Raw genomic sequence first — 17,962 nt, forward strand, 5'->3', positions numbered from 1 at the left:
GCATTTAATTAATTCACTATTTAATAACTAATTACTTTAACAGGGAAGCCCTCCCATCGCACTGCAGGGTAGACATGTGGCCTCACAGAAGCATTCAGATCAGAAAAGCTCTCCAAGATCCCCAAGCCCAACCCCAGCCCACCATGCCCACTGCCCACATCCCTCAGTGCCACATCTCCATGGCTCTGAAACACCTCCAGGATGGGCACTCCATGGGCAGCTGTGCCAGTGCCTGATCACTCTTTCACAGAAGAAATGCTTCCTAACACCCAGCCTGAACCTCTCCTGGTGCAGCTTGAGGCCACGGTCTCTCATCACATACAGTAGTTCTTCAGGAATTACTTTGCCTGTCTCTGGAAACACTCATGCAAATCAATTTATTGGCATGACTGCCTAGGTGGTGCACACTCAACACAGCTTCAGGTTCACCCAGGCATGCAGAATTGAGATGACTTACTTACCATGTAGAGTATCTAATTGTACCCACTCTGGGCTGAAACAGTAGAAAGAGCTCTCTTAGTTAAAGAAAGGTCACCACTACCTGCCGCCCTGAGCATCAGCCACTTCACCCAGCCCTTCTGACAGCAATTCAGGGCAGTGCATCCAGAGAGAGCAGTTAAAATAACCCCCTTGAAAGCACCACACATTTCAGTGCACAATGCGGCCTCCAGGGGGAAGATGAGAAGAGAAAAAGCCAGAAGTGACAGATGTTACGTCTCCTGCAGTACTGACACTGATTTTAGGGACAGAGTAAGAACCCACACTGAGCGCAGCGGAACAGATGTGACCTAAAGCCTTATTTTTCCTTCTCTGAATATGATATTTAAGCAGAGAAAACGATCATGAAGAAAGACAAACACACTTCTCTGATCCACCTCTTTCTGGGTTACCTTGAGCCCATTTTGCTGTTGGTTTTTGTTTTGTTTTGTTTTGTTTTGCTGTATTCACTTCTCTTGCCTTCAGATCCCCCTCAACACACACACACAGAAAAGCCGTCTTGTCACTCAGCATTTGCCCAGGGTTGGTTTTATGGCTGGCAGGGCTTTTAGAGGACAAAGACGCAAGCTTTGAGTCTCTATTTCCACAATTCAGTGACCTACTTATAGAGATGTAGTGGGGAGGCTGCAAGGGGATTATTTCAGGTCCATTTAGACAAGGTACTCACACGCCTTTCCTGCTGAAAGTACAAAACGTCAAGGGAAAAAACATTCCTGCTGGAGCGTGACACTGAGCATGCCAGCAGGCTGGCACACCATGCCTGGGTGTCCCTGCCCAGCCTGCTGCCACTGGAGACCCAGCCATCCCCTGCCTCCTTTGGGAAGATGCAGCTTCCCCTGCCCGACTTTGTGGTTCCATGAGGAGCCTGCTGTGTTCCAGGAGGAGCTGAGCTGTGTTGAGTGTGCACCACCCAGGTAGTCATGCCAATAAATGTTCCCTGCAGGAACAGGGAGCAATCCCAGAGCCCACGAAGCAGCACCCAGCACAACTTGGTGCCTCCAACGCCAGTTCTGGCATTTGGAAAAAAACACGTTGGCGCTCAGGCCTTATGTTCACAATTACCACGGCACTAATGATTCTTGATGAATCAGTAACGACCTTCAAATGTGCGCTGAAACTATTTCAGCTTCCACTTAATCAGGTAATGAAATCACACAAATACGCAGAATTTAGAGATGCTGAACGAGGTCGATTCCAAGCGCAAGACTTTTTTCCCAGCTCTGATCTTCCTGAGTATTGCAGGGCAGTGTCTGTAAGGGCTGACATAATCTGTCACCCCTGGTGGGAGCTCTGATGGGGTTACAGGTACAGCCATCTACTGGGTGCTTCCAATCCATCCAACGAATCCCCAGTGAGTACAGATAATATAGTGGGCACTTCTGCCAGGTGGAAATGCATGATTGCACAGACATCACTGTCTGCTTCACCCTAGCAAGCAGGCAACAAAATTTGCAAACATCATAGAATCACAGAATGGCTTGGGTTGGAAGGGACCTCAACCATCATTAAGCTCCAGTTCCCATCATGCAAACTTGGCCCTTACTCCATAACAATCCTCTGTTTGCAACTCAGTTCTTAACCTGTTAGAGAGATGTGCATTAATAGTGTCCCTGCACTACTCCAGCACAGTCACTGTGAAGTTAATTACAAGTGCACAAAAAAGATCATTTCAGGATTTAGCAAGCAGGAATAATAAATACTTCTATATAATAGTTGCACAGTTTCATAAAAAGAAACAAGATGTTCAAAACAAGAACAAAACTAAATGGAATGTGTGTTTTTTTCCTCCCGTCCTGCAAGGTTTATATATATGTATGTGCTATGTTTCAGGGTGGAAATACTGCAGAGGTGAACTGCATCAGCACTGACTGCCTGTTCACTTACACAGATGCAAAATTTGGCTTTGCATCAGTGACCACAATTCCTTGCATCTCATTTTTACAACATGAGTTATAGTTCATCCTACCTCTGCAAACTAGACTCCAGTTATCTACAAAGAAGCTACAAAATCTGCTGTCAAGATTTTGCTGAAGCCAAGGCTGACAGCTTCTCCTCCCTTCCCTTGCCCACACCCAGGTTTCCATCCCAGCAGGCAGCCAGGTTGGGCCAGGCATAATTTGCTCCCTGACCGTCACAGGGACTGAGGTGGGGCTGGGCAGCCTGGGCTTCCTTACATCTCCTTGCCTTTTTAGAAGAAAGGCTGAAGTCTGCATGTTTCCAGTCTTCATCGTTAGGTCACTGTGAACTTTCAGAGACGATAAAGTGGCCCTGAATTGGCCTTGGTCAGCTCCCTTAGAAATCTCCTATCCAGAGTCACGGAGTTACCTGAGTTCATTTTGTTTATTTGTTCCCTTTGTTCATTACAGGTCAAAACACCTCCATATTCATCTCTCTGCCATGTCACTGATGAAACATGTGCAACACACTTGTAACCTACAGGTCAACTTGGGAGGAACCAAGGAAATGAGGTCTCCTGAGCTGTCTGCTCAGGACCAAACCAGGACAGTTTGCCAACACAGAACTGCACTGGTCCCAAGGAAGCCCTGCATGCTCCAGTTCTTTCAGCTCTTTGCTGAAATGCAACATCACCAAGCAAAACCATTCTCCTATTGGCACCACTGTCTTACTGAGGATGGACGGCAGGTTCAAGATTACAGCCTAAGCAATAATTTATCATGACAGTTGTGAGATTGTTTAGACATGATATGTATTGTGAAACAAAAACAATATTAGAAGAGTTAAATAATAGAAATATGGATGTATCTGATGCAACAGAGTGCAATTAATCTCTCTGAAAAAGTAGAAAGCAATTTCTTGAATGTTTTCGGTAAAAGGGTCAGAAGATGTCTGTTAAACATTTTCTTTCCATGCTACAAAAATAGTTTTCAATTGTTCTTTGTTGTCTCATGTCTAAACAGCGTGCACTGCATGCCTTACCCCAGTCAATGACATGCACAGTCTGAGGGAAGCACTGCAGAGCTTCACATAAAAGACAACAAGGAGAGCAGTTGTAATTCTGACACTCTTTGTCTCCATGTTCTAACATTAAATAGTGTTCTGAAAACAGAAGTGTTCGTTGCTTTGTATCTGTTTGCTGTTTTATTTCTGTAGAAATCAACTGCCAACCCTTATTTTTGGCTTTAGCTGATTTTTCAGGAGGAAAAAGTCCTGCATTCAGAATGCTCTCTAGTTTATGATATTAACATGGGCTACCTCAGGTATTAAACTCCACTACTGGGGGAAAAAGCCTGAGAAACGTGTTGGTTATAAGCAAGCTATTAGCAAAGAGATAAAGAAAAGCTGAGAATTAATGTTGTGTTACACGGTCCTACTCCACAACCACAACAAGGCATTTATTATCAGTCAAGGTAACAGCCAAGGTTTTAGCTCATCCAAAAGAGAGACATTTCAGTCACTGATCTGGAAATATGCATAATAGGCATCTCAAACTTCTTCCCTATTGGGAATCTCGTGATCCACCAACAAGCAGTGTATAATCCTTAAGAAAAAAGAGAGCTCCTTCCCCTGTTCCTGGGACTCGCTGTTTATTGAGAGCAGCTGGATGGGTTCAGTCTGGTTAACAAAACCACCTGCCTACTTTTCTGTGTCATTTCCTACCAGCTATTTTTTGATGACTCCAGACAGCCTGTAAGTCCAAAATAAAGGCCGAAATCCTTTTTCAGAAGCAATAACTTTCCTGACAATAAAAGCAGGCATATCTGAATAAATGAGACCCTCGTGTGCTCTTGGAAGAGAGCATCACGTGCCACTTACTCTTTTAATCAGAGCAACTCAGCTCACGATTTATATCCTGCTTGGATATCCCAATGTTGAGAAGCACTCTGCGTATTCACCTCTTTTTCCCAGGAGTCGAGGAAAGCTATGAGCTGGCTACAACAGATGCAAAACTGAAACCAGAGAAAGCCTCCTTACCTGTGCTGCTGGAGATGTTGACATCAATGCTGATGTCCGATATGCCACCTCCTTTCAGAGACGCGACACACGTGTACGTCCCAAAGTCTGTGAATTTCAAGTCAATGATGTCCAGGTTGGTGGTGCCAGGCGACACGTCAGGGTCGGTCTGTGTGATGACCATCCTTTCAGAGCTTCGCAAGGGCCGCCCATTTTTAAACCAGCTGAATGTGAGCTCCTCCGAAGGGACAGCTTCCACCTGGCAGGAGATTTTCACCTCTCGCCCAATCTGGATGTTGTCATCTTTGTGATATGGATCAGGAGTGATCCAGAAACGTCCTTTTTTTAAGGCTGAAATGTGTAAAAAAGAAAAAAAAAAACCAAACAACTGTTTAGTCTAACAAAGCACCAATTTTGCATCTTCAGACTTTATGAAAACTTTGGTTCATTCTTCCTTTTCTCTGTCATACTGTGGTTGGGAAGTCACTGGAACTTCCCACACAAACACTTGGCACATCTTTGTAAGATGAGATCTTATTCAAATACCATCAGAGAACATTCACTGATAAAAGATTGGTTACTTCCAAAATGAAAAATAGGGATTCGTAGTGTCTAAATTATGCAAAGCTGCTGACAGCTGAAGAGTAACCAAAATAATTCATAAATTTTTGTTATCTGTTTCTGGAGGTCCTTACAATCCCTTCCTCAGTCCCATGCTATCGGAGCACTGAGAGAAGAGGAAACAGAGATATCAATCTGACATCACTAACAGAACCAGTAGTGTCACCAGCGATCTACCTGGAAACAAACATGGACATGCAAACCAGTTTTGTGCCAGTTGGTTCAATGGGAAGAGATGAGACGTGCCCAGGGCTACAGACTGCCCTGGTTTACAGCTCTGCTCTTCCCTGAGGCAGCGTGGAGGCTTCTCCCAATCCTGCACAGCCCAGAGGCAGGCTGCCTGCTGCCACCTCCTGTAGGCAGCAGGGCTGAAAGGACATCATTATCAGGCCCTAGCTAACAGTTGCTCTTCTGAGATATAACCCTGTGAGAGAGCTCACTGTGAGTACGATGGTTGCATTGCCACAGCAAGGATCCCAAGGGATGTCTGTTTACATTTGAGGTGATTCAAGCTAGCAGTAGACATTTAATTAATTCTCTAGCCCCCAGTAAGGCAGACACAAGGCAGTCTGACCACTTCAGATGGGAACTGTAGAGCAGGTAAGTTGGTGGCCACCCCAGGGGCAGGCTTAGCGCTCAGGAGGGCTTCCTGCCAACCTGAGGATCACCATTCCTCACCATCTTCCTGGAAAGACAAGCATCTGTAACTCATGTTTTCTGATCAGCCTACTGTACGAGAGCAAAATAACATTGCAAGTCACTAATTTGAATTTTCTTGTCACTCTTTTAATAAGCATGAAGCAATCCAGAACTGCAACCATTTACGGCAGCAAATTGGTTGCTATAAAACAGTCTTGGTTCAATAGTTATTTTTGGACAAGTGCTTCAGAATCAGCCATTAAGTTCTTCAAATACAAATATATTTTCACGTACCGAATACAAAATACCACTTACACAATCTCAAGATCCCCATCCCTCTATATATGTCTGCCTAAGTACATATGCATATAGGTGCATTTATATATCCTATCTCCATCTAGAATCCCTTGCAAGGAGAACATCAGCTAGAAAATACCTGTTACAAGCAAACAGTGAGGTTGAAGACAAGCACTGGAAGACAGCAAGCACTGGAAGACAGACTATCTGACATTTCTCTTCTTTGTGCTGGCTTCCTGGTGAAGTGAAATGTTTTCCAGGCTGCCCTGGGTTGTCTCCTGCTCTCTCTGCCCTCCCACTCCATGAAGAGCACCCGGGTGAGAAGCATCTGACAACAGGATGTATTAGCAGCACTCTCCTGCCTAGCCTCCTGTATTTACACTCATACAGCCCATGAAGTGTGATGCTGTTACAAATGGCCAAGGCTGTGAGTTGGAAATTCCTGTGTCTGCATCCCATACTTTGGGTAACCCATGGTTTGCACTTCCTGCATACAGTAAGCATAACAACATCAAATACAAAGACTCAAATGAGGCACCAAGGATGGGCAGAGAGCCCAACTGTCACATCTCTGCAAGTGGTGAAAATGCCCATTCAGACTCAGTTTTGTTAGCTCAGTAGCTCCTTGAACAAAACAACTCTTTGGAGCTTACAAATGCTTTGCTGAATTTGCACTTCCATGACTCTGAGGATAATTAACATTTAATTAATTAGTTGTTGGTTGGTTTTCTTTTTTCTACTTTATCCAATGCAGGAAAGAAGCATAAAATCTGTCGACCTGTGGGCATCCCCTTGCACATGGCATGAAAAACCCTTCCTGCTGAGGATGCCAGTCCTCTTAACCAGCAAATGAAGACTTGGTGTTCGCTGTGCTGCTCAGCTATGGCACGCAGGGTGCTGTCACTGAAAGGTAACCACACATTAAAAAATCCAAGCAGTTGATAAGTTTTTACGAATTTGTGGAGTTTGAAAATGACCCCCATTCAGCATCTATCATTCCCTTTTAAAAGCTGCAGCCAGTTCCCTAGGAAGCAGAATTAACACACGCTTTGATTCCAGAGTCTGAACCATACATTGTATGACAGTTAGGAACTATCAGAGTAAATAAGTTGGAAACGCAAAGTGAACTTTTTTGTTTGAAAACAGAAGAACAAAGAACGCTTGCATCAACAAAAAATCAGCAAATATATTATGCACATAATTTGCAGACGGGGAAAAAGAAACAACAAACTCATAATAGGCATGATGAGCAGCACATTTCGACCAAAAATATTTGCTAATAACTTCAATCAACTATTTTTATTTCTGATTTTCTTTTTTCTTGTTAGCTTTGACTGCTCATGCACTAATTACAGCAGCTTCTCCTTGCTATAAAGGAATAACAAAGTCTGATAGAAAAGTCATATTAACGCTTGCCCATCCTTCATTAACTCTAAGTGCCAAGGAGTGTACACCTAATCTGAATATTTTTCTGTACGTCTAAATACAGGGAATTCAGAGGGTGGTGAGGCACTGGCACAGGTTGCCCAAGGAGGCTGTGGATGCCCCATCCCTGCAGGCATTCAAGGCCAGGCTGGATGTGGCTCTGGGCAGCCTGGGCTGCTGGTTGGCGACCTGCACACAGCAGAGGGTTGAAACTAGATGAGCATTGTCGTCCTTTGCAACCCAGGCCATTTTATGATGCTATGATTCTATGATTGCCATGTCTCATTGTACTGCACAGATAAAGTGAAGGGAACTTTGAGAAATTCTGAAGTGAAGGAACAATCTCAGAAGCAGTGTCAACAGACACCCTACATCCATCACTGACAACCATGAACTCTTCACATAGAACATCCAACAGCTGTTTAACTACAATCCATAGCTTAAGTCAGCGTCCTGTTTCTCTAATCCCACTGTCCAAGGCTTCACAACCTGCACAGCCATCAGCACTGTCTTTGGCCATCAAAATCAGCAGAAAATTTGACCTTACAATGTAGTACCTTTATCAAGTTAAGCAGCATCATTAACAACCTACATCCAGAAATCACTGCTCTCCATCACCACCAGAATAAACACAGTGACAGAATAAACACCATTAACCTGTGTTCCTTGGAGCTTCTAATGTGGCATCAAAGTGAGTGAAAATCACCATCTGTATCTGGAAGGCATCCTTGGGAAACTAACACCAGGTGCCCACAGCCTCTGACAGCTGTACTCACGTGGAGCTGGAGGGCAGGAGGAGCACGGGGCAGACATGCTTCTCCAACCCTCTCCATCTCCATCGCCATCTCTAGAGCTCCTTTTTAGGAAGGGGAAATTGAACTTAGATATCCTGCTCCAGGCTGATGAGACTCCACTTCAAATACTGGAAGCTTCCTGACTTAAAGTGTCAGAAAACCTGAATAGATGAACCACTCTCAGTCACACTTACTTATGGAGAAGAGGGCTGTGTGAGTCAGAGCGTAGGGTACTCTTGGCTGGCAGAGACAGAAGGGGCTGAGGTGACCCAGCTCAGGCCCTTGAATGAGAAGTTGTCATAGCAATGAAGGGTCCCATCAAGCTAGACTCAGACCCAGAGCACACAGGGTTGCCTTTGGACAAAGAACATGGGGTCAGCAGACCTCTCCAGAGTCACCGGCTCCAGCAGTCTTGAGAAAACAAAGCTGCAGTGTGTAGAGTCTCAGATCTGCACAAGATCATGGAGTCACAGAAATGCCTGGGTTGCAAAGGAGCACAGTGCTCATCCAGTTCCAACCCCCTGCTGTGTGCAGGTCGCCAACCAGCAGCCCAGGCTGCCCAGAGCCACATCCAGCCTGGCCTTGAATGCCTGCAGGGATGGGGCATCCACAGCCTCCTTGGGCAACCTGTGCCAGTGCCTCACCACCCTCTGGCTGAAAAAGAAGATGAACATGCTTTCCAAGAAGACTTCAGACCTCACTCATGTGCTGTGCTCTATTCAGACTTCTTGGGATCACCTGGGCTGAGGCTGGTACAAATCCAGCAGGTATGGATTCTGCACAGCTGTTTGCACTCGTAGTCAACTCCCATAAAGCAGCGGTTTGGACTTTCCTCATTTGTAGGTTCTTGGACCACAACTGGCAGGCATTTGCCTATCGATGTCAGGTGTGTTAGAACAAACAGTGGATTCTGATTCTGTTTCTTCACTGCACTGTTGGTTATTTTTGAAGCACTGCTGAAAGTCTTCCATCACAAAGATGGGGTGAGACACAGTGAACAAGAGATACAGGGTCACCGGGCAAAATGTGAGAGGTGGTGCTGCAGCTAACCACAGCTGCATCCCAGCAGAGATTTCAGGACATAATCAGCTCACAGGGCTGGAAAATATTAGCCAATGTGCAGATAAGTCTGTAACTGTACTTTGAGACTCAGAACATGCCCAAGAAAGTGCCAGTCTGTCTCAAAGCGGCCCCAAAGATGTGATCAAATAAAAAAAGATGAAACAATTTCCATCCACAAACTCTTCAATGCCTGCTCTCCCTCATTAATTACATTTCAAAGTAATAGAACGCATTTCAGTATCTAAACGAAGGCTGATTTGCATTCATCAGGTTAAGTCATATCCTCCCACCCCCACTCGGATCAACCCAAGATGCTCCTTTAATCCATCAAAATGTTCGTATCTCAGAAACGCACATTTCATGATATATGAACAGCATCAAACACCGTAATTGAATTCATTAGCTGCTGCACTGTTTGCAGGCTTTGACATAATAGTTATTGGCCACTGACTGCTTCCTAAGCTGGCACGGGGCGTTGGGGAGCGCTCAGCTTTGTGTTTGCTGATGTGTGTGGCTGTGTGCAGCCTGCGGCTGGAGCAGTACTGAGCAGAACTGTGAAAATTACTGATTTTAACCTTGACTGAGCAGTTGGGTTCCACATGAGCTTCAATCTCGACGCGCCGATCAGAAACGGCTTCGACTAATTTCCATTGTTCCCCTTCGTGTTTTCTTTAGGCTGGCAAGCAGTTCTGCTCTGAATTCTTCCCAGTGAACAAGAAGGGTATGTCACCTGATAATGTACCAAGTAAACGTGAGGACCTGCGTGTGTCCTGGAGCACCATGGGCACATTCTGGATGCTTACTGAGCTCAGTATGCCTCTTGTTTCTGAGCACCCAGAACCTGCATTTTGTTAAATGCCACTACCTTCATCTCCAGATCCAGCTCATTTCCAAGATGCTTTTGCAGCGGGTTCTGCATTTCACCTGCATCCCTGGGTCAGGCAATGCAGTCGTCCTTTCCTGATGCTCAGATGTTACTGACTCTTCTACATCTCCCTCTCACGTGACAGAAAAGCGTTTGTGCTACTTGGAAAGATTCTTGACTTCATTTTTAAGGCTAGCTATCTGATCCAAAGTTCACCATTGGGAATGGTGCTCACTTCCAAGGCTCCTGTGTGTACTGGGTTAAGTCGTTTGCCTTGGCTTCTTCTTCCCAGCAAAGGTTAAGAAAACACAAAGAGCACCATGGGAACAACTTGTTTGGAAAGTGAGCTGCCAGCCCAGCTTCATTCTCCCAAAACTCCGGTCTCTTAATCCAGACACTGGCTGTTTGCTTTAAAAGGCTGAGCTGCATCTCTCCAAGCTACTGCTGCGATCTTTGTACCAAAGGATGATTACTGGGATGATTCATTGGTCCTTGAAAAAAAGACGTGAGGCAGACAGCAGGTAAAGAAAGCCAACCCTTATCATCAGCTCTTGCTTCAATCACACTGGGCTCCTCGTCTCCTTAGAGCTCTATAGATGGGAAAAGCAATCCTGCTTTCACACGCAATTCAAAAGATTCACAACCTTATGACAAAGATTTTAGATAGTCCCTAAAAGACTTTTGAAGCGCATTGGTAAACTTAAACCTTTTTCCAAATCTGTCAAGGCACCCTGAGAAGCCAACTGCTCTCATTGCACGCTGGTGCTTATATTTTTAGTCCCTGCTGGTTCCCAGATTTTGTAGAGGAAAATAAAAACTCAACTCCCGTCCTCTCAAATAGAAACTCAGTTTGATTTTGATTGCAGCTGTGGCAGTGTCAGACACAGCTCATGTGCACTGACTTTATGGCAATGGCCTTTCCACACACAATTTGAGACACTGATACAGTAGTTGGCTAAATACAATGGTTCAGCTTTCAAAACTAATGCATTTCATAAACATGGTGTAAGCATCGGGGACACGATTTAGCAGAGGGCTGTTAGATAGGGTAGTATGGTTAGGTTGTGGTTGGACTTGATGACCTTCAAGGTCTTTTCCAGCCTGAGCATCCTGTCACCTGTATCCAGATTAATGGATTTAACAGTAAACACATGATCTTCATGAATGTGTAAGCATCCCACCATCAGGAAATAAGGAAAAACAAAAGAACTCGACTCACTGTTAAGGCATGTTAAAGGCATGCAGCAATGTACTGCAGTAAATTCACTGCTATCAATTTAAAACTTCTCCAGGTCTGCCCTTGGAAACCACAGTGCAGTCTGTAAGTCTTTTTCTAAGGGGAATGCCCAGCATAAATGGACTTCTACTAACTAGAAAGTCATTCCCACAGAGGAATGGAAATCCTTCTCTGATATTCCTTCTTCATTAACAAGTCTACCTCCACCAAATCAATAGAAGTAAAAGACAGATGCTTCTATAATCTCTGAAGAAGCACAAAGTCCTTCTGCTATTCTGGCTGAGGGCAGCGTGGCTGCAGGTTCTTCAGCATTCTACAGCATGCTGTTGCCTTCAGTTGTATTTTAAAATAGCTAAGCTGAGCAGACAGTTCAACAACTGTCCAAAAGCTGCTTCTCATTGGTGAATATCACAATGTAATCTGCTGAACTTCCTTCTGTCACATTAACATGTATTTTCAAATTACTTTGTGCACAAGGAACGCCAAAAACATGAATTTGTTGTGTTGCTTTTCTGCTCAAACATCGTTTTTTAAAGCAATCTCAAGTCTGCCTCAAAACATAGAAAGGAAAGCATTCGGAATTGTGGTCTTGAAGGTTAATGCTAAGATACCAGAATATTCTAGGGAAAAAAGCACATTCCATATTACCAAGTTTGCAGATATCAGCTCTCCATAATGAAAGTTTATCTGATTTGTGGCATCAGTACAGTCTGCACATCAGTTCTGGAGGTGGAGGAGCCTATTCTGAAGTGTCTCATGAATAATCATTGCCACTTCTTTCTGATGAATGACCATCATCTATCATAATCAGCACCGTGCTGGGATGGAGCTCCATACAACAAATCTCAATAACAAATAGGAGATGACATTTGCAAACTGAATCATCTTGAAGACCACGCTATTCTGCTGTGATCATCACAGCCACACCTACACCTGGAGCAAAGCACTGTCTCAGTGTAGCCCCAAGCCCAAACAAACCTTAAACTTAACCTGAGCATGTGCTTCGTGCCATGCTGCAAGGATGGCTTTGAGCAAGCAGCTGAGCCAGGGGCTGAAAGATCTGGTTTGCTGAAATGGACCTCACAGTGTTGGTGTGTCTGCTTTTGGAGCAGAATATGAGTTTTGGACAATAAACAACTGGAACCTTTACTGGCAGGCTTTGTTTATTGAAACTGTAAGCTTGTTGGACAACACCTTGGTGTCCAGCTGGTGCTTTAAGAAGTCAATTTTCCAAAAAGCTAAGAGAATAAGATTAATGGATTTGGAGCAATAACAGAAGCAGACAAATATGTAAGTCCAAATTTTTGAGTTACATAATGAAGAATTGTATAACGTGGTTAAAAAGCCACTATTTTGAAAACAAAAAATGGGAGTTAGCTTCTTTGGTCTGTGAAAAAAAGGAAAGATCCCAGGATGTCGGTGTCTGGAGGCAATGCTGGGTCCATCTGGACACCCAGAGATGAAACAAAGCCCCAAATCCAGGCAGCTTTTGTGGTTCTCCAAGCAAGGAGACCCCACAACCTAAAATTTTAAAAGCCTGAGCTGTAACAAATGGGCAAGGTGGCAGTAATGAACAATTCATGGCTCTATATGCGTGGTTAAATACTCAGATATGTGCTGGTAACCAAATACAGCGGGTTAAGAAAAGAAAAAAAGCAGTTCACAGGCCCAAATGTAGTTCCTCATTGTCACTGTGCACTTCCTGAACTGGGCTTGTTTAGCTTGGAGAAGAGAAGGCTGCAGGGAAACCTCACTGTGCCCTTCCAGTGCTTGAAGGGAGCATATCAACAGGAGGAGGTACATCTATTTACGAGGGTGGAGGGTGATAGGACAAGGGCAATGGTTTTAAAGTGAGACAGGGGAGGATTAGGTTGGATATGAGGAGGAAGTTTTTCAGCCAGAGGGTGGTGAGGCACTGGCACAGGTTGCCCAAGGAGGCTGTGGATGCCCCATCCCTGCAGGCATTCAAGGCCAGGCTGGATGTGGCTCTGGGCAGCCTGGGCTGCTGGTTGGCGACCTGCACACAGCAGGGGGTTGGAACTGGATGAGCACTGTGCTCCTGTGCAACCCAGGCCATTCTGTGATTCTATGATTCTATGAGCTCAAGGAGCAGCTTTGGGTGCCATACCAGAGCTCTTCCCTCTGGATACGCCAAGATTTCCGCCATTCCTATTTCCTCTTTTCACTTTTCACCTTAGATTTCTTGTGCTTCTCCACCACTCAGTCACTGTAATCACACTCTTTTGTGTTGTTGCTTTGTTTTAAAATCAAAGCCACCTCTTCCCCCCACCCTTTGTTTCCTGTCTCTGAACCATCTCTCACACCATCCTTCAGGGGAACTGAAGAGCCCCCCTCTCTCCAGGGGGTTCAATAAGCCATGGCAGACGTGGCCTGGCCTTGCAAAAGCTGCAAGACCCCTCCTCACTTAAACAACCTTCAGGAAGAACCATCACCCTCCCTGGTCATTCTTGAAACCAAACCAAATACTAACACCTACCCCTCCTACTGCTCAAGAAAGTAGAGATCTATGAACATGTGCGATCTTTTGCCATTTCACAGGACCTTGACATTTGAAGATTCATCACCTTGCATCCAGCCATGGGCTTCACCTTTTTCTCTTACAGATGAACTGAACTGGGTGGAAAGAAAGGGGATGGGCCAGATCCCTCAGCATCTTCTCTGGAGTAGCAGCCTGCAGCATTTTTAGTAGCAACATGCTCAAAGCCTTGCCAGCTTGCCTCCACAGCAGTTGTGTGTGTTTTGTACTCCATTATTCATATTCATTCTTGGCCAATGGGGGACCATCAGGTCTGCCAAGGTCAGCATCATGCTGCTGGCTTATTTTTCCTCTAGCAGGGAAAGCTGTCTTACTCTCAGGGTTCGTCTGCACAGCTCTGCTACTGCCCGGTTCATTGCTGAGACACGGAAACTTTCTTATTCTGAACAGAGATCTGAGCATTTCACTCTGAATTTTAAAAAGTCAGCCTAATATCAAATCAAATCAGACATTAGCACTGCAAAGAGCCAGGCTCCTGCATTAGCAGCAAGGAATGCTGTTCCATGGTTTCACACAGGAGAGCTCTCTCCAGGTGAAACCACTCCTGCTGAGTGTGCAGGCAGGGTGCATCTTGCTTGGCTCATAAGGAGAACATTAAAAAAACAGCATTAAAAGAGCTCTTACAGAGAGTGCACCAGTGTTGACCTCTCTTCCCAAAATTCAGATTTCCTATATAGGATATTTTGGAAGATCTGCAAGATCTCCTGGACAAAATTATGCTGCCTAAATGTTCTCTATACTCACCTTCCTATACTATGGAAAACTGGAGTCTTGATTAAAAAAACACAACACAAATTCTCAGCCTTTTACCAACAGAGGCTCATTTTGTCTCTGTCAACATGATCTTGGCTTAAAGAGTTTTTAAAACGTTAACTTTCAGTAGTTATCAGAACAATTAAGTTGTCAAGCATCTTCTAGATGAGCATCTCCAAACTTTTTAATATCAAGTAATTATTTGGCACTTACAAAACCAGATGCATTCACATTTCCAATTTAAATGCAAATACTGTGGAGAAATCTCAGGTTTTGTCTCTATTTTTATAAATGCTTTTAGTTTTTAAAAGGAAAGGACTGATTATTTTGGAGATGCCACGTCGCACATGTCTGTTTTTACCTGTGGTCATGTTGACTAGCTCGATTTCTTTTACTGCCTTTCCTTCCTGAAGGGAGAGGAGATGCATACCTCTCTGTAACGAAGGAGATTTCAACTTACCAGCTGGAATCATAGAATCATCAAGGTTGGAAAAAACCTCCAACCAGTCCAACCGTCCACTTAACACCAATATTTCCCACTAAACCACATCCCTTAGTACCACATCTAAATGGTTCTTGCACATCTCCAGGGGCAGTGGTCCAACCACTCTCCAGGCAGCCCTTTCCAGAGCCTGACCACTCTTTCAGAGAAGGAATTTTTCCTGACATCTGAGCTGAACCTCCCCTGGTACATCTTGAGGCCATTAAGGCCTGATGTTAATCAGTGTATGATCCTTTAAATGAGGAAGCCAAGATCAAAGTACGCGGAACACAGCATGGATTCTCTTTTAACTGCTTTTAGAAGAAAATATCTAAGAAAAATGAGCCTCATCAGAGGAGAAAAGCCATACAGGCCTACAGGTGAGGAGGCAAGTCCTGAGGTCTTCCACCCAGCTCCTGCTCAAAGCATGGCCAGAGGTGAGCTCAAAGCTTGGAGATTTCCAAGCACTGCTGAGAAACTGCCATTCAACCAGCTTTGAAACCCCGAGAAGAAGCAAGGGAGACAAAGCCAAAGCACTCCCATGATGAGAAAGCCACTGCCACTGCAGCTAGTTGAGCAGCAGCCCCATAATCAAGGCCATCCCCAGCCACTGACCGCCCAGCTCACAGCACATGGGAATGCCACAGGACTCCTTGCAAGCCAGACAAGAACTGGCATATAAATTAAACAGCTCAGACAAGCTGACACAATCCCCAGTGGGCTGCACACTTGCCAAACAAATTATAAACCCTCCAAACATTACAGCTGGGTGTTTTCCAGGGCCAATGCCTTCATAAAGTTCAGTTCTTGTGCCAAAGCTGTCAAAAAAAAAGAAAGAAAGAAAAAAGCCTTGCTGAGCCTTCCTGAATGCCAAAAAGCAAAACATTGTGAATCTTCACTCTTCTCTTTGCCCACAGCACACTCGGAGATCAGCACTCAGGACCTTTCCTGTGCAGCCATAGCAAATTGTGCTTCCCAAAGTTTCCACCACTGGATTGCCCACAGCTCCTCTTGTTCGAGAGGGTCCAGAGGAGAGTCACAAAGATGAGCAGAGGGCTGGAGCACCTCCCGTATGAAGACAGGCTGAGGGAGCTGGGCTTGTTCAGCCTGGAGAAAAGAGAAAAGGCTGCGGGGTGACCTCAGTGCAGCCTGCAGTACCTAAAGGGAGTCTACAGACAGGAGGGGAGTCAGCTCTTGGAAAGGGGAGATGACAGCAGGACAAGGGGAAATGGTTTGGAGTTGAGGGAGGGCAGATGGAGGTTGGATGTCAGGGGGAAGTTGTGTGCTGTGAGAGTGGTGAGGTGCTGGAACAGCTGCCCAGAGAGGCTGTGGATGCCCCATCCCTGCAGGCATTCAAGGCCAGGCTGGATGTGGCTCTGGGCAGCCTGGGCTGCTGGTTGATGACCCTACACATAGCAGGAAGTGAAACCAGATGATCATTGTGGTCCTTTTCAACTCAGGCCATTCTATGATAATACAATATTAAACTACAGCACCGCTCTGGTGCCAAAAAATGGCCATGTATCAGTAGTTCACATTGCTAGTATTGCTAGCCATGCCCAAGTGAAGATAACCGTTTTTCCCTTGCCCTCTGTTGTAGAAATAACGTCAATATGTGAAGTAACCACACAGCAATGGTCAGATGGAGAGAGACCCAATGAGTATCACCTCAAGGCCTTCATAGACATGTGGAGTGTGTCAGGCTCGTGGCAGAGCAAACTTATTTAAAAATAAGATTTTTGTACACAAAGGCTCTGAGAAGTCCTAATGAAATGGGAGAAGAATCAATAAACCATCTCCATTTTTATATGGAACCATTTTATGAACTCATCCACAGCTCTGCCCAGCCTGGGAGAGCACACATGCCTGAGAGTACTATGGCAGCTAATAAAAATAAATGGACTTATTAAACTCTGAAGCTCGACTTTTTCACACATTCATTCTCAGAGCTGTAAACTTTAAGATAGCACACCGGGAACTTATGACTGTAGCAATGTGCTGACTGTGCCACGAGATCAGCTTTTCTAGGCAGAATCTTGTCTCAATCCAAGCCTCAGTGAAATGCCTGTATTGCTGGATCCTGTCGTCAAGCTGGGAGGAATATGTGGAGGAGCACCAGCACAAGGGCTATTCCTTATATCTTTGCCCACCATAGGGGGCTCTCCTCAACCCTTCTGCAAGCAGCTCTGCAAGGTCCATTTAAAACTCAAGAAGGACAATGTGGTTTAAATGTGTCCATCAAGGCACAAGAGAAACTAAGCAAGCTGGTGACTGCTGGCTGGTAGTACGCAGCATTAAGCAAATTGTTTAAGGTGGTGGGGGAAAAAAAGACCAAATAAAATGAAACAAAATGACAAAACCACCATACAGTGGCACAGTCCCAGGCCCTGATGGGGTGGAGGCATCCAGGCCCTGTAGTGGCACAGTGGAGGTAAAGCACAGCCTTTCATCCAACTCAGCCCATCATTCCCTGCTGTCAATCCGTGGCAAAGCTTTCAAGGGATGGCAAACACACCCCAGGCACTCCTGTGCTGACAATGAGAGAAGATTTTAGTGTCTGAGCAGTGAGATATGGGGAGAGGCTTCTGGGGTGAGCTGAGAGGGCACTGGAAGAAAGTTACTGAAATTGGAGCTAATCATGTTATCGACAAAGAATGATACAAGAGACGAAATAGGGCAAGATGGATGTTTGGGATAAAGGTGTCTGGATTCTATGATCCAGGAGGGCTCATATTCTTGAATATGAATTTCAAACCTTGGCACCAATAAATTACTCTTCTTTTAATCAGCCCTCAAGCAAGCCCTCCTCTCCTCTCCTCTC

The 17,962-nt window shown here is 45.0% G+C and overlaps 1 protein-coding gene across 1 annotated transcript in view; it reads right to left on the bottom strand.

The window, feature by feature from the left end:
• Positions 1-17,962, bottom strand: part of MDGA2 (MAM domain containing glycosylphosphatidylinositol anchor 2) — a 309,178-nt gene that overhangs the window by 108,653 nt on the left and 182,563 nt on the right. The window contains exon 8 of the mRNA XM_042813625.1: positions 4,432-4,761. Coding sequence (XP_042669559.1) covers positions 4,432-4,761 — 330 coding nt within the window. The remainder of the gene's footprint in view (positions 1-4,431; positions 4,762-17,962) is intronic.

This window comes from Centrocercus urophasianus, unplaced genomic scaffold (genome assembly GCF_019232065.1).
Source record: "Centrocercus urophasianus isolate 14NV4802_14NV808 unplaced genomic scaffold, USGS_Curo_1.0 seq_14, whole genome shotgun sequence".
Lineage (NCBI taxonomy): Eukaryota > Metazoa > Chordata > Aves > Galliformes > Phasianidae > Centrocercus > Centrocercus urophasianus.